Below are 22,963 nucleotides of genomic sequence, written 5' to 3'. Positions count from 1 at the left end.
CTTGCTTGGACAAAAGCACAGTTATATGAAATAAAAATTGCTTGAAATTCCATAACAAAGGATGAGACAACAATATACTGAGCAAAGAAAGCATCAGCCCCTTTTACTTGTGCTTTATAGTCCAGGACTTAATACAGCCTGAAGTTGTGTGGGGAAGTTTGGCAGGTGTTACCTTTCATGTCACACAGCGCATTAATGCCTCCTTAACCTCTGATAAATTCATCCCTGCTGTGTTTTGAAGCTCCTGCAGTTTTCATGGCTTTCCACAATCATAATAGCAAGATAAAAATAAATTGTATTATGTTTTATTATCTTGATCAGTGATCTTCAAGAAAATACAGCAATCGAGTTTATGACACTGTGACATGTCACAGATAGAATTTCAGATGCTACTAAGAATAGAAAAACAGCACCAAATTAAGTACACAGATGCAATTTTCTTTGGAAACTTAAATGTTAATGCTCCTATGGTGCTCTAGAGACTGTAACAAGAGAAACAAATGGAAGACTACAGCCAGAGGAGTCATTTATAATGACTTGCAAACTACTGAGTCGCTAAATTCATAGAAAAACCTGTAGCTTCTGCCCAGCCCCCTACAAAACACCTCTTCACTGTTGTACATCCAACTGTTGCACCCACAGATTCTGTAAGCCTGGCAGCAATACAAACACAGACAGCAAATCATCACAGGTGCAGGTGGTTTAATGTCCTGCAAATGCAAGCAACCACATGAATATCATAATGCTTCAGAACAGATGTGCTAGAACACTTTGCAACGTCTAATCAGAACCAAAAGACATTTTACACAAGTCATCAAACAAATCCAAAGTGTAACAATATGTGTCCCCAGCAGAAAGCTTGGAATATCCCCAGCCCCCTTTTTATTTTCTGAATAAGCTTTCCCAACATGTCACTTGCACTGTGCTCTGAAAACCACTGGAGGGTGGCAGGAGACTGCCTGACTCACAGGCTCCTATCAAGAATGGAAAGCTGCATTGAGAATGTGATCATAGACCCCCGTCCCACCCCAACTACTACTTACAGCTGCTTCTGAGACACAACGTGCACCTCAGTTGGAATGCCTGTGCCTTACTGCCAGAGAAGTTTGGAATACTCTTTTAAAGTGGCAGCTGTAAAACTGTACCCTGTTCCAGGTTTCTACCTCGCATTTTGCTTTTGCTTCCTAAAGACAATTTCACTCATAAACTTCAAGAGAATGGCTATTGATTTCAAATTTCACTCTTGTAATTACAAAATTTAGTCCTGAGTCTCCTGGGGAAATAATAAAAAAAAAAATTTAAAAAACCAAACAAACCCTAAAACATACAGGGAACTTTAAATCATATGTAGACAACCACTTCCCTTTCCTGTAATGTAGTTTGAGAAAATCTCTCATATTTGAAGGACAAAAATCTGCCTCCCTGCATGCCATTTCTAATAAAAGCTTGATTAATCAATATGCTATAAATAATTACGGATATTTTCTTTAGTATCTTCTGAAAACACTCCTTTTGAGTGTGGGTATGCTGCTTCATATCCTTCATTCCAACACAGCCTCTCTGCTTAACAGAAGCAAATCTGCAATTTTAATTCCCTCCAATACATTACGCTTTCTGCACAGTGGTTTCATGATGGCCCAGTGCAGAACTGAAAGCTTCACACCGCTCACACAAAAGCTGTCTCCACACCTCACAAGGGCTCTTAAACTCTGCTGCTCGTGTTTCTTTTCCCCACCTCTGCATTTGTAGATTTGCTGCCTGCCTGCTCCCATCCACCACACTCTGTGTCCACGTGTTGCCTCCTGTTCACGGTAATGTTCTGTCACACTGGCTACAGACCTTTGTCTACACAGATGTCCTGAGGCAACTGCAGTTCTACTGCAGGTTTGCAGATTTACACCTCTACAGCTGAAGGTCTCCTGAGGGGCTCAGCACTGCAGAGGATGCCAAATATTGAAGGTGAAGTTAATGGGGTGCTTTGCAACATGTGATGAATGCCTGGACTTTTTAACTCCTGGGTATTTTCAGGAACCCCTGTTTTAAAAATTGCAAGTAACGAGGTCTGACAGGGGAATCTGGTATGGGTGGGACATTGCTACCATTAAATATTTTTTGTGACATTTTTCTCCCTATCCATCATTTAGCAGAAAAAATTACTATGTATAAAATGTAAACAACACCCACAGCTGGAAGGATTTCTGATCTCGCCTAGAGCTAAAGTCATGATGCAATATTTTCTGAATTCTTTCTACAGTCTGAGGAAATACTTATAGACAACCTTAATCTTAAAATAATTATGCCTACAAAATAAAGGCTAAAATTATTTACTAGAGACTGTTGTAGAAACTGAACTCTGCACACAGGCTAAAAACAAACAGAAAAAGATCTTTCTCATCTGAAACTCAAACCAAAGGATTTAGCCAGCACTCTTGAAAAAGAACTGGTGCTGAAGTGAGCTGAGCAGTGAAGATATGTCAACAGTCTGAACATGTAGCTCAGAGTTATTCATATTAGGGAGGGTTTTCTGGTCACCTGTTGCAGTACTAATTGGCTCAGGCTTCACAGTGAGCTGTTCACTGCTATCAACCTACCAGCTGGAGGAAAGCAGCTGCCGTGGTAGTTTGCAGAATAGAATTTGTGCAGTGGGTGGAAGAGGAAGAAATAATAGTAATAAAGGACAACAGGGCTCCATTCACGTTGGGAGAATGCAATAGCCTCGCAGAAATTTGAAGTGTTCATAAGAGATGAGACTTCAAACGTGGTTATTTGAGTAAAAGCATTCTGGGCCTCTCTGTGCCATCTAAACAACATGTGGTTAGAGCCAGTACTGTGGGGACTGCATCTTAAAGAACAAGGCATGTGTCCCCCCCATCCTGCTCCAAAGTGAGAAGTGCCCCTCAGACAGTCCAACAGAATGAGCCAGGTCTAATGGCTGACAAGAGAAGGGTTTGGGCCATGGGAACACCTACACTGTGTTCTTTTCCCCAAACACGTCCAGAGAGAAGGAAGAACTAAGCAGGTTCACAGAAAATACAGGAAACATATTTGTCGTTGCCTTTTTTCAGAAGATTTATTGCAGAGAAGAAACTCTTGTAAGGATCAAGAACAGCAGGCAATAATTAGTCCCCTGCTATGTTAATTGCTGAACGGGGAAATCCCATGTCCCCTGTTGGATCATATGGCCCTATCCATGCACAACTTTACCTCGATCTAGTTATCTCATTAGATGTTCTAGTACAGATCTTTGTCAGGTAAACCTGCCTGAAGTTTGCTCAAAATCAATTTCTGTCCCTAGGAGATACTAAACAAATCTGCTGGAATTCAAAAAAATGTCTGCGGTGTATTTAAAACACCCATTAAAAATTTTAAACTGAACCAGAAATGTGTGCATTTCTAAAGACAAACACACTTTAATTCACTTTTTGTGTGATATGCGTGCCTAGAGTAATAAAAGAAATACATAATGAAAAATCTCACTTTTACAAAAACCTTAAGATTATGATCTGCAAAGAACTAAAAATTCAGTTTTATCATAACCAAGATGGCACATTATTTCTTTTTTAAGGGATAATCAAAACAGCTGGACTTAATTGATACAATCAGTATGCACTCTTCACAAGCTTAGGCAATTTTTAGCTGTGTATGACATCAATTAGCAAACCCTTCAAAAGTGTAAAACAGAAGGGTAGAAATTAAGAAGTGTAAAAATTAAGCAACTCAAGAATATAATTTCTAAAATGAAGTAGCTGTTTTTGCAATATGAAAGTAGTATTGAGAATACTTGTCATTTACCAACTAAAGGAACTGCAGTACCTGCATCCTAATCATCCCAACACAGACTAACAAGAAAAAAAAGCCCCAAAAACCACAAAACCAAACCAAAACCCAAACCGAACCAATCAAAAAAAAAAAAAACCCCACCAAAAAACCCACCTGTGCTTTGGAAATACAGGACCTCATGTCCTTCTCATTCAATGCTCTGTCTCAGATAAAGGCCAACACCAGATGCTTTGCAGAGATGTGCAAGAAACCTTGTGGCAAGTAATTACAGCATAATCTCTCCATATTGGGAGCCTCTTTCTAGCTCTCATCTGCTAGAAATTACTTTTCATCAATATATAGAATGCAGAAGTACTCAACAAAGTGTTTACTTTTCAAGTATCTTCCTTAAACGCTGAAAAGACATTAACCAATCTTTTGTTCAATAGAGCTTTCAGTGCTATCATGAACACCTCTTTCACAATTACTTTTTCTTTTCTTGCCTTGTAAGACCTTTAAGGAAAAGATCATTATCTCCAAGCACAGTACACTTCAGCTACCTTATCTAAAAACTAATCCTGACAGAAAAACTGCAGGTAAAACATTAAACCACTGATCAGCAGTGAACTACCACCATAATGTAAAACTATGGGGAATATCTGGTAGTAAGAACAAGAGGCACACATCTAGAATTCTAGAAAATATTTACCTCAGGTACATGGGCACATGCCTTTATTACTCAAAAATCAAAAAAGAAGCTACATGTTGGTAACCCATAAAGAAACAAGGGATAAAAGGGATAGAATCTATGTCTCCATTAACTTTTATCACAGTTAATCAAGAACAGAAACAGATGCTACTGTTGTCTGCTCTCCCTACAGTATTTCTATGATCATTCTATCAAAAGGATCTACTTTGTCACTTTTGTTCTCTTTGCAGTTGTCCCACCTCTGTGTACTCTGTATTTCCAAAAGAGCAGCATATCTAACTGAAGGCATGCCATTTGTTCCAGTCACTAAGTAGAAAATACCTTTAAATCACAGTCCAGTTCCCAAACAACAACTTAGACACATACACACACACAAAGAAAGCTATAACAAAAAAAATCAGTCAGTCAAACCGCCATACCACAGACCATATTTTTGTTGCAAGATCAGTTATGCTGAGATTTCCCCTTCTGACCAAAGCAGGTAAGGCTGCTGCATTTTGTGGTATGCATTCCATAGGCAATATAAAAGCAGCCATGACACAGGCTCAGTGATAGATTTGAGATGAATTCTGCTGGGGTCAAAGCAACCACAAGGCCTTTCTCCACTACAGAAGCCATAACAAACCATCTCCCAGCAGTCTGTGCCTGAGTCTGTGTCTTTGAACACCAAGTAGGATGGGTTCCCTTTGCACATCTGAGTGCTTATAGTGGGATGGACATGGACAGAAGGCCCCGATACCATGGTAGACACTGGAAAAGGAGAGAAATTAGAGAAACTGATATAGCAACATGCTGGAGACCAACAACCTATTACATAGTTTTGTACGCTTCCCCACTTCCTTCAGTTTTTCAGTCATGTCCAGTTGAAGGAAATTTCTTTGAAGATCTGTTGCTTTAGGCACCTAAAGCAAGTTGTAGAATATGATCACAGTATTGTTAGTCTTTACTTCAATCACTTTCTCTCCAGTATTCATCACAGTGCTTAATTTCCTCTATTTCAAATTGTCCAGCCTGCCGAGAATCAGTTCAAATTATTACAAAGATGTGGTTTGGTTTAAATGTCTTTGTTTGCCAAAACCCTGGTATTTTTAAATATATTGTTGCTTAAACATACCTAGACATATCCTTTTTTTGCAGCTATATAAGCAGTATCTACAAACGTCTGAATTGCCACATAACAAAGATTAAAAAAAAAAAAAAGAGCTGATGCTTTTAATTATCTAATAAATATGGCTTTAGGAAGAATACTGACTTCCCAATGAATAGCTACAGTTGCCTTCTCTGTCTTTAAATTTTCCCACAGAAGAGATTCTTTGGATCCAATTAATAAAAATAAAATACAGGAAAGTTGCGCGGAGGAAAGCCATAGTAATTAAAATAAAACTACAGACTAGTGCTCTAGTAAAGAGCTGAGGGAAGCTATTAATTCTGAAAAAAAAGAGGAAATATTAATTTTTTACCAATAGCTTTAATAAAATGCTACAGGAAAAAAATTAAATTCACAAAAAACCCACCAAATCTGAGTAAAGTAGAAGTTATCCCATTTGGTCATAATTTAGATCCATTACTGGAATTTCTGTGTTCAAAAGAACATCACTGTGTTTAAGAAAAGCCATTTTAGCATGCATTTCACCAACAAGCAAGCATCAACCTGTGAACAGAACATTCTCACATCAATTGGTCCCAGGCAAAATAAATTTGAGGCAAATAACAACTGTAAAATTGTACGTGTTAATTATGTGACAGATAATTACCTACATTAATCAGATCATGAATTGCAGCCCTCTCCCATGGGAGCTGGTAGTTCCTAACTTCAAAATTAAATGGTAAAAACAGCATTTTTAAAAAACTCCATGAACAACAACGACTGGTTCAGGTCAATGCTTGGGTCGATTATGCTCTTTTAATTTTGTATTCATAGCTATACATTTTGTGTCGGCATTCCATTTACACTTTCTTAATTTGTAAAGCCAGAGATTCTCTTCATTATTTTCAATGCTTCAGCTTCCCAGTCCTTCCTCAGTTCTAACTATTGATGAGGTCAGGCTGTAAAACAAAACACTGAAAGGGCTGAAATTAAAACATGAAAAGGAGACCCCAAGTTCTTAAAAAATAAGAGAGAGGCTTAAGAACTGCAGGATGGAGTAGGGCACTCTAACTAAAATGGGAATTGAATCTTTTGATGCAAGTTGCATCTGTAAAACAGCTCAGATCAAACTATTTATTTCAGCCTCAGAAAGCACAGAAGATTTGTACCTCCCAGAGCTCATGTTCATGGGTCTGTGCGACAGTGGATAACACTACTAATACCCAGAGCTGAACAATCTCCCAAACTCCCTTTGCTTTTGTAAATGCTGCAGAGCAGCAGAAGTAGCAAATGTGGTTACTCGCATTTAATTAGAAGAGGACAGAGTCTTCATTTAATTTTCTGGTATAATGTTTTTCATTTGCTTCTTAAAAGAACGCAAGTTCAAAGCAATGACCGTACACACATCTTGCTCTAACTCCAGGAAGGATGCTGCACATGGGGGTGTCCCAGCAAAGTATCACAGTAAGACAGACGGCTTTTACCAAGTCTAAGGGTATGTTAAGATGGTTTCAAGGTAAGAGGCACAAGAATCTTTTGTCAGAAGTCCATGGAAACTGGAACAACGCTCTGAATAAAGATGTGCTCTGAATGGAAGAGAAAGGCATATGGAGATGGCAGGCTAGCACAAATCCTACCACCATAAGAAAGCTAAGTCCTAGTGTTGTTCTTGTGGCAGAAAATGCAAGACAGCATTATTCTGTGAACTACAACCTGCTGTCTATATACAGATAAATTAGCAGTAATGCTCTATTATCCTCAAAAATTAAGAATACAACTGTCTGAACAAAGTAGTCCCTTGCATCCCTGAGGCATCACGATAGGATATAAATGCCAAAGAGTCATTTTTACTTTACAAGCTTTAATATACACATTGTCCCTTGAGCCCAAAGTTATTTGCTATAATGACATGATAGCCAACGAGAAAGTAATAGCTTTGTGCCTTTGTGCATACTGGTGAAGTGTCTGACCCCACATATTGCAGGCAATTATTTGAGGCTACTGATGTTTTCAGACAGTTTACTGGAAGAAAGATAACATTGGAGCAGGTTGCCTTGACGACACTACGTAGCTGCACCAGAAATCAAACAAAAATGCAGGAGCTCCTTCTATGTTGCGGACTGCAAAATGTTCATCAAATTGGATCAAAAGGGAACTAGTCCCACAGCAAGTCCTATGCAATATTTGATACCACTTCTTATCATGAGCATTATTAGAAAACTGACAACAAAGCCAGGTGGTTCATACCTCACAGCACAGGGCAGTAAGAACTGAACAGCAAGCAGTATGGTAATGACTGCTCAAAAGTTTGGGTTTTTTTCCTGTGAGACTCTTCTGGTCACGTCTAGATCTAAGAGTTTACTCTGGCAGAAGGAGTTTCTAATGGCGAGCACTTTTGATTTCATAGCAATGTATCGCAGAAATTTCTCTTCAGGTTCTATGACTTTTGGCAGTGATTACCATAGTCTTAAAAAAGAAATGCAAATATGAATTACAAAGCTGCCATTGAATGAAAAGTAAAAACCACCCTTAACATATTTTGCCATTGCTGAATGTTTCAGGCGTGCTATGAAATCTTTTTTATATCAGGATTTAAGCAAATACAGAATTCAAGAGAGGTAAACACTTAGAAGATATATGTACACATTCAAAATAAATAAGATCAAGTTTATTTCATTATCAGCATTTGCTTTGCTTCTGTTTAATTTAATAGAAATGTATCACTCTGTACTAAATGAACGTTCTCAGTCCTCTATTTTTTAAAAGGCATAAATTCAGATACCCTTTCTATCAGAAAGAAAATTAACCTCAACTGGTACATAACACTTCTGTAAACAAAAAAAATTGACTCGCTCTTCCTTAATGACCAAGAGCTACCACATAGTAACAATGTGCAACATTGCTTATGCCTCACATAAATAGGAATTTATTTGTAAATCATTTCAAAAATAGAATTGAGAGAGAAAACTCTGATACCACACAATAATCTGTTGGGATGATGCATCAAAGTAAGACATCTCATCAGATACTACACATCTTAAAAATACAGCAAAATTTAAATATGAAAAGCTTTTTGAAGTACGGCAAGACACCGTTGAGAATCTCCATTTAAAGACATTTTTGTGTTTAAGCTCCTTTTAATTTGACACTTTAATCCATTTCATACTCACTGTATTTTCATTCAATTCCTGTTTCTAATAGTCTTCAGGCACCAAATTCAAGAGATATGAAATGCAGCTGTTAATATCTAGGACTGCATCTTTTCTAAAGAAGAAATGTTTTTCTCAGGTTTAAGCTCTTACCTGAGAAAGCTCAATATGGAACTAACACAAGCTTCTTACCACTTTCTAATTCCTTCTGTGATAAAGTCACCTTTTAAATTCTGCATCGTGGATTGCAGACACTGAGAGGCAAAACTACAAATGCAACTGTATTATTTATAATGACCAACAGATGTAACAGACACCACGAGAAATAAACCAGAAACATCAAGCAATGCTTAATATTTAATCTCTGTAATTATCATGAGCTGAGTAATTAGATCTGCCCAAATACATGAAACACTTGCAGTGTCTGTTGACCAATGCTTAAAAGGATTACCTCAACGAAAAGACTCACTAAAATGATTAAACTGAGTTTTATTTGATGTCTGGTGCTTTCAGGGATTCTCTAATTTAATAACTGTTGCACATTGGCACAAACCAATTGATTTAATAGCGATTATCTTAATTTATGTTAACTTAGTATGTTCTACATGGTCACTTATGGGTGCTAACAGATATGGCATGATATTCCAAAATGGTTGTGCTATAAAAAATGAGACTTTGATAAAAAAATCTGTTATGAAACATTGAGGGTGCATGAAAGGCTGAAGCATAAATAAAGATGGTAATTCATTATTAAATTAAATAGTTTGTTTTGTATTTAATTCATGCTTTTGTGATTCTCAAAAATGCAAAACTATAGATTCCATAATTAAGTTTGGTAGTCTGTAATTTTTTTCCCTTCAGGACACCAGCGGCAGGAATTTTACAAAGACGTTATGATAAAATTCACCATAATGAAACAATGCACAGCCAGAGACCAAACTTCAGAATCTCATATATTGTGTGATGAGAGAGATTAAAAATCAAAAAATCAGAACTGGCTGTGAGACGGAACCCTTCCACAAGTAGAGTGTCACTTCAAAGCCAGGTCCAACGGAAATTGTATCATCTGGAGCTGGAGAGAAACTTTCACTTTAGGGGAAATAATTTCCTTTGGTTTTTTAATAAATTAGTTTCTTACAGAATTAAGTAGGCACTCCTTTCTTGAAACAAAATAAACGGTCTTCTGTTTACGAAGCGTGGAAAAGAAATCTGTTTCCAGAATTCCTAAAAGCTTATTAGCAAAATTAATAACTTTTTTGGGTCAATTTTGCTGATCCAGTTGGCATCCAACAAAGTTGACAAGAATTGCATTATTTTCAGATATAACTGCTCATAATGTCTCTGCCATCACGCCAAGAGAATTTCAGAAGTTTGGAAATTTTGATTCACTGCTGACAGGCCAGACTTAGTGCTGGTGACTGAAGGCTCTTGATGCCTGGTACAGAACCAAGCTTTAGCAAAACCCAAAGCTTTCAAGGTCTGGAGATCCCAGAGTCAGGAGTGTTTTTCAGATCCTGCGTCAAGAAGACAGGTTTGCGGAGAACTACAGGGTGAGGAGCTGCCTGTCCCACAGTACTTCGTTCTCTGGTAACCACCCTTTGTGCCAGTATTTTGAAAACAGACTCCCAAGGAATGCCCCAAAACTGAGATTTTAGGTTTCATAAAAGCTGTCAAGAAATTTGACAGTTTCATTGGGACTTTCCACTTTTGCAAAATATGTAAGTTCGGACCAAAAAAAAAAAAACCCCAAACAAACAAAACAAAACAACAAAACAACCAACAAAAAAACTCCCAAAAAAAAAAAAAAAAACCAACAAAAAAAAAACAGAACAACCCACACAAAAAACCTCAAAAACAAAACCACCAATAAAAACCCCAAACAAACAAACCAGAACAGTTCCAGTGATATTTGTAAAGGATGTTTGGATGGAAATTTACCAGTCAGCTCTACTCATATGGGAGGTCTCATGATCACTCTTTCCTCTCTTACCTTGGCTTTGCTGCAGCTGTCAAAATACTTGGTTTGCAAAACAGCTTCTCATAAACTGTTCAGTGTTTCATAAATTTGTGAACACAGGTGATGATAGTGCTCACACTTAGTAAGGATCACATGTTAAATTAAACGTAACGTGTGAAGGGTGTCATAGTTGAATGCTATAAATGCCAAAGGACAGCTAATTTTAACTTTGAAATCTTTGGATGCTTTGGCTTCTGAAATGGGTGTGACTTATCAGAAATGATTTATAGTTAGATGCTGGGTCCATTCTACATGAACAAGTATTTGTTAGCATTGCATATGAAGGGAAGAATGTTGCCAGCATAGACTGCCAGGCAGATAAACTGCTTTTGAATGGTGCTTTTAGCAGAAATAAAAATATCCTGCCTGAAAGAAGAGGTGAATCTTTTCTATGTCCGAAATCTAAACCATCACTGAGAACCAATGCTAAGCTGAATAAGGTGGCAATCATTCAGTTAAAAAATTTAGACTTGTAGGACTTAAATTACCACTCTAAAAGGGGGAGGAGATGTGGCACTGACCGCACACCGAGTTAAAAGTGCCTGTTTCTGATACCAAGTTATGCACATTTTTCACTCCTTTTCTCCTTGGTTTCTATAAATTTTGTTTCCCTTTTATAAAAGATGTTATATTAGCTGACAAAACCAGGAAAAGGCTTTTGTTAAAAATACTGGTATCTGTGTATTCTCTTGAGAAAAGTAACTGTTGTGAGAGTACTTGTTAGGTGTTAAAGCATTTTGGAAAATAGAAACATATAAACTGAAAAAATCCCCCTAAGATATGTAACAGGCAGGGGGTTTTTATACACTTATCATATCCTGTCACATTAGTTAAAATTTATCTGCAATTACTAAAACTGAAGTATAATTAAGTTTTAAGCCACCTTTTTTCTTTTGTTTTCTATTTGCATCTGTTTCAATTTCTAGCCTACAAGGCCAGATCTACCTGGCATTTGAGAACTTTGTCTTTCCCCATCACAAGCTTTACTTGCCAATTAGCCCAAATTCTCTCTTCAGAAGTGGGTTTATCACCCTGGACTTATCAGAAAATTTCTCTGAATGGAAGTGTGAAGGAATTCCATTGATACTCCTTTCTCTGAACTACTGCTACCTCTGTAAGGCCAACAAAAACAAAATGTCTTTTGCCATTAAAACACTACTCTATAAGCATATGCTAGTAATAAGCAATAGTTTCCACATGTTTTTCATGTAAAAATATCTTTTAAATCAAAACTTGCCCAGTTCCAGATTGACTCAAACTTCAAAGCTTGAACAAAACTCCAGAAGGATGAGAACATTTTAAAATAAAAATTTGAAGAGAAATTATCCACTCCAAAGAAAACAGAGCCCACATATGTTTAATAAACTCTTCACCTTCCCAATACTGACAGTCTGTGTAGCATTATACTGATTTATCTTAGAAAACAGGTGAGTGCAGATAACACATTTGACATTCAGGATGCAAAGTCACCCTGTCTTTTAAATTCCATTAACTCATTTTAAAGTAGAAGTGATTAATTTGCCCATGAGTGTCACAGCTACAACAGATGCAGCTAAATTGACTGTGTTACTTCGTAACTGCTGTCTCCACGTAGGTATAAGCATCGTTCTCAACCAAAAGTTATGGGCTCCACGTAAAAATTGCTGGATGGACTGGACTGTGTTACTCAGGCAAAATAGGAAAAGATTACTTTCTGGCTTAAAAATACCCAGATGAATCCATAAGAAAAAGCTGAAGATAAAAAGTCTAAACCAAAAGACTATTATTTGTGCATTTATATTGTACGTGTGATGAAAGAGAGTCTTTAGCCAAATTCTCTGCTGCTGAAAATTAACCAACTTAAATATAAGAATTAAATCACCGTGACTGATTAACAACAGCAAATACAAAGCCATTCTGGACAGATGTTTAACTGTGCCTGCAATTTCCACAGGCATTCTGGAGCTCTGTCACCGGAGGACAATCAGGCTCCAAGGCACCCTACCTTGCGGAGAGGCTTGAGCTTGGTCTCCATGATGAAGTCGTACTTGCAGAGCTCGCAGCAGCGCGTGTCCGAGCTCTTGATCCACTGGTGCAGGCAGGCCTGGTGCACAAAGCGCAGCGTTCCCGTGCAGCGACACGGCGTGATGAGGGGGCTCTCATCATCTCCCTCACAGTGACAGATCCTGACAGGAAGGACAGCAACAGCGAGTGAGGCAACCTGCCATCCAGCAATGCAAAGGCACTGCCTTATTTACACTGCTTTCTCATCTTCAGGCTTGACATTCAAAAGATGCCAGGTATACGACCTTTCAGATGGAGGCCGGGGAACATACTCCTTGCTCCTTTCCGCCATTTAGCAATTTCTCTTCACTTACTTATTTCTCTTGGAGTATGCTACATAGTCTGAAGGTGAATCAATAGAAATAACAGTTTCTCCCTTTTATGCATGGCAAAACCTTTAAGACAAATACCAGAGCAGAATAGTTCTTGGTTTGTAAGCAATGCCAATAAAACCCTCAAAGGTAGAGAAATCTAACCCAAGCTGAAAATATCCAGCATGTGAAGTACAAAAAGTTCCTAAGATATCTCTTTGGAGTTACACAGTTAAAAGAATCAGAAACCAGTTTTGAGTACTCTGGAGTCATGCATGTGGCACAGTGTGTACACATGCACACTTTTTAGGAGGCAGATATTGAAAAGTCATGGTCAATTTTTTTTATTCCTCACTGTCCCTTTTAAGCAGAAAGCTGCATTATTTGGGAAAATGAAAAGCACTCTGTAAGCAGACCCTAAGACAGAGATTGATCCCAGAACTGTTTCACTTTATGATGGGATACAGAGCTTTTCATGTTGTGGTTTTGCATAAAGTGATCAGCGTTCTAACATCATCATCTAAAGGGCTTATTCTGTGACACACATCCAAGTGTTCTGCTGATTTTCCCCTCTTCCAAACAGTCTCCTGATCACAATAGGAAAACATTCACCCATCAAAAACAATGTCAGATTTATTGGCAAGCATCTCTTTGAAGGCAGAGAAAGCTCTACAGAGAGCAGAAGGCTTAACCAAACACCTGAAGTTAAGGAGGTTCACCTCAATGAAGACTAAGTCCCTCCCATCCCCAACCTAGAAAAACACAACAAAGCACCCAAGGTCTTATGAGTGTCTGGAGGGTCAAGCTGGCATGCAAGAGGAAAAGAAAAAAAAAAAAGGGGGGGGGGGGGGAAGTGAAAAAAAAAGGCTGAAGCTTGAGAAATTCTATTTCGAAATAAAGAAGTAGCAGTAACAGCACAGATCCTGTTGTCACACAAATAAAACTTGGGCCTTAGAAACTTGGTTCTTAGGAATGGCATACTCAGACAGCACAGATGCAGAAGTGCCTGAACACATCTGAGGAATAACTCACCCTTTTTACAGTGAAAACTGTGACTGCACTACCTCTGGGGTAGGAAAAGGGGTAGGAGAGCTTCAGGATGAGGTTGTCTTCCTACTGGGAAATGGGGCGGCCTTTCTAGACCAGAAGCTCCTGATGTATGTCAGGAGGCAACCTGACAAAGACATCCCAGGAAAGACTAGCTACTGCACAGCTCTGAGGCTGCCAAGTCTCTAAGCAGGGGAGGAAGAAATTCCAATGTCTACATGAAAGATCTACAGATCAAACCTGGCAGCTCCACTATTCTTCCACAGTGTAGCCCAGAGCCATGAGAAAATCAATCTCCGATAATGGAAAAGCAGAACAAAGCTGCTTTGCAGGACATACAGAAATAAAGAGACCAAAAAAAAAAAAAAAAAAAAAAAAAAAAAAAAAAAAAAAAAAAATCCAACAGATAAATGAAGCTCTGAATACCCAGTCTACAAAAGCCAGGTTTCAATTTCTGCAGTGGTGCTTGTACAGGATTTCATGCCCCACAGCAGTGAAGAGGAGAACAAATTACCCACAACTTCCTTCTTGCACATGTTCATTTTTTGAGACACATTTTACAGGAACTCAATTCACAGTCTTGTCTTTACTAATCCAGCTATGTTAGGTGCATCAGTGGCTTAGTTCTTAGACGGGAATTGCCTATATGGTGATTTCTTACTTAGCCTTGAGCTTAAACAAAACTATATTTTCAAAACACTTATTTTTCAAACAAATGCATTCCCAACTGGGAGTTACATAAAAACCATAATTTTCTTTTTAAATTAATGCTATTCCCCAAAGGAAGATGAGCATTCTTTGTTCATTTAAATTCAAGCCATACATAATTTATTTTACAGCCTTAGCATTTAAACTATTTAGAAACTAGACAACTAAGCTATGGACCCAATAGCCTTTTTTTCTACTACTGCCAAGATTGTTTAAAATTATTTTCAGAGCTAAAATACAAACCTAAAATTCCACTGGAGTCTTCAAACAAAGTGACACTGCAAATTTGAAATGAAGAGAAATAATCCTTACTAGAAATACTTCTACAGAAAAACTCTATATGCATTATACATTCTCTTTGGGCTCTCCTTGTACATAAGTAACAAGCCAATTGTATAAACAACAGGGTGGCACTAAGAACTTACAGTATTAATAAGGTTGAACTAAATATGGCCTCTTCTAGCTTTACAACCATGAAATATGTAATGAGAATTAAAACAAACTTCAGTAGGAATTTAAGTCGAGAGAAAATGACCAAAGGCATGGCTTTCATTAGCTTGAATGCTCTTTGGCCTCTCTGGTGCAATTTAACTCTTTGCTGTTTAACCAGAAGAAATTAGCTTAAAATTGTGTACCTAACGATTGTGTACCTAAACTCATAGTGACAGTCTAAAGATCTTTTGGTGCTCAACACCTGTGGTAGCAGGCTGTTGGCTAAATGCTTAAACATCTTTTAAAGCCTTGGACTAAATAACTTGCTCTGTTTTCCTCAGCCATTAGAATTGAACCACTATTTTGTGTGTCTTTGTTTTGATGTGTTCATTATAAGGTACATCATAATTATCACAAATTACAGAAAGTAAATTGTTAATGATGGTTTGGAGAAGTTTGTTGTGTAAACAGAATGGAGGTAGGGATACAAAGGACAGACATACCTGAACCATGTCTAAACCAAGTGGAGAGGTGGAGAACTTTCATTCTAGTTTCCTGTTGTCAAATGATCACAACTGTTTGAAACTTCCATGCATCAGATTCATTATTTAGCTGGCTGAACTTGTCCTGAGAGTAAAATTTGTTTGCATACTTTAGAAATTAACTGAATGGAAAAAACCCCAAAACCACTCTTAATGATAAAGAAAAAAAAAAATAAAATTAGCTACATCTATCCTGAGTTATTTACAAGTTTATAGCCCTTGAGCATTATTGTAGTACAGCACTGTAGCATTACTGTAGTACAGCAATGATCACTGTTAATAGCTTCAGTTTTAGCTGCTCAGACACACCTTCATAATTTACATACTCAGCTTTTCTCAACTTTTTGATCCTTTAGTAGATAAATGGCCTTCATTATAGAGAAATATCTTTGATTTTTTTTTTTTGACCGCTTAGTGCTTTAAGGATTCCTGTCTATGAACAGGACCTTTCTTTTCCAGGGGAAAAGATGAGCACAAGAGTCCAAAGGAGCTTTTGCTCTATGTTTAGACCACACAACACAGGATATATGAGCCATTGGATGATCTGATTCAGATATACAACATTTTATGTGTGTATGTCTATACACCTACAAACATATCCCTACACACTGAGATCAAAAAATACCTATATTTCTTTAAATAAAACTCACTGTGAATCCATATGAAATAATACTCTGACAGTGCTGTCATCCCTATGCGCAAGTTTTTGTTTTATATGTCAGTATTTTAATTAACCAGCACCTATTTTTCTAGCACAAAATTGTTTCAACAACCTTCAGCAAACAGATGTACCAAACACACAAATTAATGCTAACACTGTGCATACGTGAGATGAAAATAGAAGAAGTACAAAAATTCTTTGAAGGATGTTCTTAAACAGCAGGTTCACATATATAATGGAACAAATTAAGAAAAAAAAAATTCAGGAAAAAATACATAATGTTAAAACTGAAAACTTCAGTATTTGTGAAAGATTTTTCATAATTCATACAAAAACTGTTGCAGAGATCTTGTATGTTCCTTACAAAACATATTGCCACCACACATATTTAAACAAAAGGCATTTCTTATCAGATCAAAATAATGAGATGCAGCAAAAGAAAGCATTCAGAAGTGAGACATCTTCAGAATTTAGTGTCACGCTGTCTTAAATTCCATGACTATGAATTGCTTTCCCATGTTTTCCATTGTCCTGCTCATTGCAAAAGATAAAAGGCAGAAAGGGAAGTATGAAACCGGTCTACAACTTACAGGCACTCATAAGGTCATAGGATTTTGGCTGATTTTCACAAAAACAGCAAGAGTTATCTTGGATGACTGATTTTCACTTGTCATCAAATTAAGACTTTTTTTCTTTCACACAGACAAACATAATCTCACTTGAAAAGGTCTAAAACCAATATGGAACAAGGAGATCCCTTGGAAAGCTTTCAAGTTTCCCCTACAGTTATTTATTCTGGTAAAATCATGGCAATTGAAACTGCAATCTAGATGGTTAGCATCTAAGCTGCTTATTGCAAGAGATATGGGCAGATTCCAACAGATTTGTAGCTTTTTTCTCACATGCAGTCATCAGTTTTACTCTCATTAAAGAGTAAAATCTTTCACTGGAAACCCAGCAGTTTCCCCAACCTGTCTTTCACTAATCCACCTGACTTTGGAAATCAAGAAAATAGGCTGATCCCTGTGCCTCTGTAGTGAAGTGGAAAATACACTTATTCTGCAGGAGTCCTGTGACATTTAGTGCTCCACTTCCCTGCCAGCAAGTGCGCCTCTGGGACAGCATCTCCTCAGCTGGTTCCCATGGATGACTACTGCCAAAGGAGAGTGATAAAAAATGAGAATCAACCAGCACGTCCCTGCTTCTGCTGCAAGCCACATTCAGAACCTTGTCACTAGGAGCAGCGCTGGTGGAAAAGTGTTTGCAGTAATTCCGCATCACCAGAACTCTTTCTGTGGATCCCACATTTGCAATTGGCCCCCTATCTCAGTACCTGGTAAAACTGTTAAGGAGTTATTGGCCATTACACATAGATCAAGGGTTTAGCTACAGAAACTTTTATAGACTTCCTTAAAAATACACCAGGTCAAATTTTACCCTCATTAACAAATGTAAAATGTAGGGAAATGCCTCTGAGGCATTAAAAAATAGAAACGCATATGCGGGCATGGGCATACTGATGATGATGCACAATAATGCTCAAGGGCTATAAATGATGTAATTATGTAAAACCCGTACTGTTCCTTAATTTTCTGGGTGCTGTACAGCTATGTCCATGCTAACAAGCATTACAGTGAAATTGTAACAAATCTGTTGAAAAAAAATACCCAGCTAGTGCTAAAACCTGGGGTATCTACACCAGACCCATCTTGGTGGGTGTTTCTTTGATTTGAAACTGATTTTAGACTGGACCAGGAATACACTCAAAAGGGAATACAGTTGAAGAACCCTGAAAGAACAGCTGAAGACAAATTCTCAGGGTGATCTAAACCATGGCAGTAGTGACATTGATCAGATGTGCTTCAAAAGCAGGCTCCTTATCACAACTAAAGCACTAATGGAGGCCCCTTCACTTGCCAAATTAGAAAGAGGTATAGCCTTGTGACTGTGGCATGTTTATGCCAACTGTGATGCAGTTTATAGGCAAAATGAACTAAATTAACACAGATACCTAATAACCACACTATCACTTTCTTGAAGATGGAAGAATACCAGTACAAGAGAAATAGTTTTGAACTTTTAACTGGTTTCCTTAATAAAAAAGGGAAATATTTTCTCCATATAAATATGCTCAAGGAAGACAATACCTATTCCAGAAATATTGGTTTTGGTGAGAAATCATTGAAAAGGCAGTTAAATCTTGCCCTTCACTGGAAAGCACGTATGAACTCATAATGCTTCTACAAAGAAAAATTTTTACTCTGTTCGGTGGGTACATCTCATCTCTGTATCTCACTCTTGCCAAAGGGAGCTTAGTCAGGAAGAAACGGCAGAGCTGAAAAATGTTGGAGCAAGCGAATCCCTGGATTTGATTTTTGGCTCTGAGGATTATTAGCTGCCAGCATGAAATGCCATGAGATCCTAGGTTATCTTAATTGGACCAAAAGGATCCAATTCCCCAGACTTGGAAAAGGATGCACAAAATTGCTGTCACTACAGTTTGATTTTTTCTTAAGAAAACTATTCCGTCCAAAAAAGGTCATTTTCTCTTTTGCCAATTTATAAAGTGCTTACAGTGCCTTTAGATAGTCAGAACCTAAAATAAACAACTTTATGAACAACTCACAGCAAGTAATTGTCATTCATAAAAAGAATCCACAAAAATATCAAACTCATGCATAGTTTATCACTTGGGAAAAAAAAAAAGGTTAAATTCACTGAATATGTTCACCCCGCAATAGGCTACAGAGTGCCATGTTTCTCTTGCTTTCTTTTTACAGGCTTCTCTTTTTCTTGATCTCATTTCCATTCTTTCCACTCTTAAATCACAAAGTAATCTAAATGACAAACTGGTCTTCCTCTCAATTTAAACATGGTGTGAATGAGGCACATTAATTCTCCACACCAAATGTAATCTATTTGTGTATCTCTTCCCTGTCACTCCTGCCCTTCCATTATGCTATACAGTCAGCTGTCTTTACCTGACTAGAGGAAAAACCGTTTTTAAAATGTTGCACCATGCTAGTGGAATTTCATAAAGGCCTAGTTCTTAAAGCTTTCTCTTCATTTCTGCAAAAGTGATCAGAATCCCTAAGAGCCCCAAGAGCAAACAACATTAGTGAAAGCACATAAATATTTCATTTTGTTGACATTTCTTGTCTTTCTATTAATCTTCCTTTGTAGGTGATAAATAGGGTATCTAAAGAGTTACAAGTAATTGCTGCCTCAGATGCACTGTTAGTGCAAGATACGTGTCTGACAAGATTTACTGCACTGAACAAGTTCACAGAACTAGGGACTGCATCTCAAAACAGGATGTAGATTTCCTCCCACCCACCTAGTGAAAGTCAAAGCTTTAAGGAACTAAACTCTATACACAAAATATACAAGTCTAAAGTATTCAATAACAGGACCCTTAAAACCAAGGGTAACTTTCTAACAGGAAGCTGTGCCATTTCACTTATTTCCATTAAAAATAATAATTAGTTCTGAGACAAACAAGCAGAAACCAGGACTCAGTTCTTCCCCAGATAAGTGAGCCTAATCACAACAAAGACATGCTTGCCTTACTTTGGCTCTCCTTGCATCCTTGTGAATCGTGGAGAGCTTCCAAAAGAGACTGCATAACCAGATGGCTGAAGAGGTGACAGATGGGGAATTGAACCATCAGGCAGATAATAGAATTAACCAGAATTTCATACTGCTTCAAAGACTGATGAACCACCAGACCATCAAGCAGAGGAGAAGATGCCTCAAAAAGCAGACAATTCCTAGCAAAAAGTCACTTCACAACAAATAAAGCTCTGAACAGGAGAATAAGCAGCAGTCACAGTTCTTTTCAAGGAAGGAGTGAGGAGTCAACAGGCAGGACAAGATTCAGAGACTTAGCTCCTAACATGTCATCCTGAGATCACAAGGTACACACTAACATCCCAGGGAGAAACAGGTCAAAAACCCCCCAGCTAAACACAACAGTCTGGGAATAGTGCATCTTCCATTTTATGGTGATTTTAGAAGGCTCTGGATGGTATTTCAAATCTACATATTCTGCATTACAGTTTCTTCATTGGGTCCAACATCAAGGTTTCAGCATAACCATTTAGAATGAGTGTTAAAATTCAGTGGTAGAATTTGAACCTATATATCTATCTATCTTCTGTTCAACTTTCTCTTTTTTATTCCTCAAGGACTTGTTTCCTACCAACCATCTTCCTGTCTGCTAATTTCATGTGCACTCTTCTGCCTGAATATTTCAGAATGTAAGTAATTTCATGAAAGATGTAATTTTTTGCAGGTCCTGATAAATAGTATTAAGAAAAAACCCCTGCTGAAGCTACATAATCATATTGCCTCTTATCACGTGCAATATACACGATTTCTTCCCACCTATAATTGTACTAACACACAGAAATGCCCATATTAGTATTTTCCTAGGTTTAAAAAGGCCTTTTAATTAACACACTAGATTATGAAAACTGTTTTTTAAAAATTTTGCTTGAAATAAACTCTTCAGATCTCATCAATCAACTCCATCATCTCCTTTACTTCTCCCCTTCCCTGCTTGTTTTCTCACATGCCCTACTCCTCAAATGAGGGCCTGCCGTTACCTGACTGCAGAAAGAGTCATTCAGAGTTCAACAATATCAAAATTTGACTTCCAATAAGCATCTTTTCTTCAAAGTGAGAAACTCCCCTTTATTTAAGTGCATGTGTTTTTGCTGAAATGACTGAATCAGCACTACAAAAAGATTTTACACCAAAAGCCTAACTAGTTAAAAAGAAAATATCTTTCAACTATATCATCAATAACAAAAATACCACAAGATATATTCAGGATCAATATACAAAGCACTTATGATCCACTAGTAGTAATATCAACTACTCAATTTTCTTTTTTTTAGTGATCTCCATGTCAAAATCCATGGGACTAACTTCTCACAATCCATTTACTTTGTCATGTCCAATACACAGCTGTTCCCTTCAGGGAGATTACCCACATGCAGACCAAAGAAAGCTATTTCTAAGGCTGTGCCTCAAGCCATGGCAAGTTCCAGGATAAGGTATATATGAAGAAAATCTCAGGCACAGGGCAGCTTAAGAAAAGGGAGATCCAACTTTATGATTTAGAAAGCCTGTCCTGTGAATTTTCAAAAAAAAAAAATTAGTTTAAGGTGCCAAAAAACTCCGCACAGTGAGAACTTACGTTGTACCTCAAAAGAGGAAACTTTGCCTCCTAATGGACTTCAGGAGAAAGTAGTTGTTCAGGGAAGAGACAGTAAAGGTCAGAATTGATGCCATGATATTTTTCCAGCATTTTGGAAAGAATCAGTGACACTAGAAAGGCAAATAATTCACTGAACTGACCAAGAGGCTCCCCTCAGACTAGCTGAAGAACATATTGCACAATGGTCCCGTACTTTATCTGACTAATGTGCTTATGCTGGAATGTGCCCTGTCACATTCCCACTCATGCTGCTAAATGCAGAGTGAAGAAACTGTGAGTAATCCATGAGGAAATGAAGGAAACAAGTTGCCCACCCAGAAACTAAAAGAAAAAATAACTGTCGCCATGAGATATTTATGATCCCTGTTCCTCTGCTATTTCCACACAATACCATTTAGATGAAGGCCATTCCTCTCAGCCAGTGCTGTCATATCAACAAAAAGACATGAACAGCTAGGATGGAACTTGAAGGAACACCCCAGGAAAACAAACTTTCTACATCACCACCAGCTATGCTAATCCAGTCTTAGCATAAACATGACAAAACTGCCCTCCTTATTCTATTTCCCATGCACAAAAATGGTGTATATGTGCACAACTACACTGCAATTACTTACTTGGTTTTGTTTCAGATTGGAGGTTGTGAATTTTAAAAAGAAAACTTACCACACATCACAAATCAATGAAGTGCATGGACCTGTCCTGAGAAACAGAAACTACAGTCTGTTCTGAACTGGTAGTAAAAACACATCTTCCTTTTTCTTCAGCTGTCTGCAAACTGATTAAGTAAGACAACTTATCAGCTATGAAAAATTTACATGCTTTTGATTTTGCTATGGTTTTCCCGTATGTATTACAGTCACTATGATACATCTGATAATGACAACAACAAAAAAATAGTATTATCCCTGACATGTAGAAAAATGCATTTATGACTGGCTTGAGAAATTTTGCAAAATAGGTTTCATTATCAACAATATTAAGTTTAATGCTGGTTGTTCAAAGAACATCTCCACTGATACTGAGCATAAGGGCACAACCTACCAAAATTTTTCAACTTTCCTCAACTAAATAAGATCCCGGCTGAAAAGTCTGCATGCACATCCAAAAGGTCAATTCTTGAACCAAGCTGCAAGTTTTGCAAAAAGCGCCTGAAAAATTTTAACGAAATTCAGTGGGTTGAAAAGACAAATAAGACTGGAATTCACTTTTCATCTGAAAGCAAATTCTAAGTTTGGTGACTTGGGCAACACTTAGGACTAATCTACATAAGG

The 22,963-nt window shown here is 37.6% G+C and overlaps 1 protein-coding gene across 6 annotated transcripts in view; it reads right to left on the bottom strand.

Moving 5' to 3' along the window:
* The window catches only part of MARCHF1 (membrane associated ring-CH-type finger 1), a 225,967-nt gene that overhangs the window by 8,827 nt on the left and 194,177 nt on the right, over positions 1-22,963 (bottom strand). For all 6 annotated transcript variants that reach the window (XM_066186036.1, XM_066186034.1, XM_066186040.1 and 3 more), the window contains one exon: positions 12,706-12,886. In XM_066186036.1, the coding sequence (XP_066042133.1) occupies positions 12,706-12,886 (181 nt within the window). The remainder of the gene's footprint in view (positions 1-12,705; positions 12,887-22,963) is intronic.

This window comes from Chamaea fasciata, unplaced genomic scaffold, assembly GCF_029207755.1.
Source record: "Chamaea fasciata isolate MVZ Bird 193981 ecotype frontalis unplaced genomic scaffold, bChaFas1.0.hap1 SCAF_6, whole genome shotgun sequence".
NCBI classification, from domain to species: Eukaryota; Metazoa; Chordata; class Aves; order Passeriformes; family Sylviidae; genus Chamaea; species Chamaea fasciata.
The sequence above is the reverse complement of the archived record's forward strand: the minus strand, read 5'-3'. Positions and strand labels throughout refer to the sequence as shown.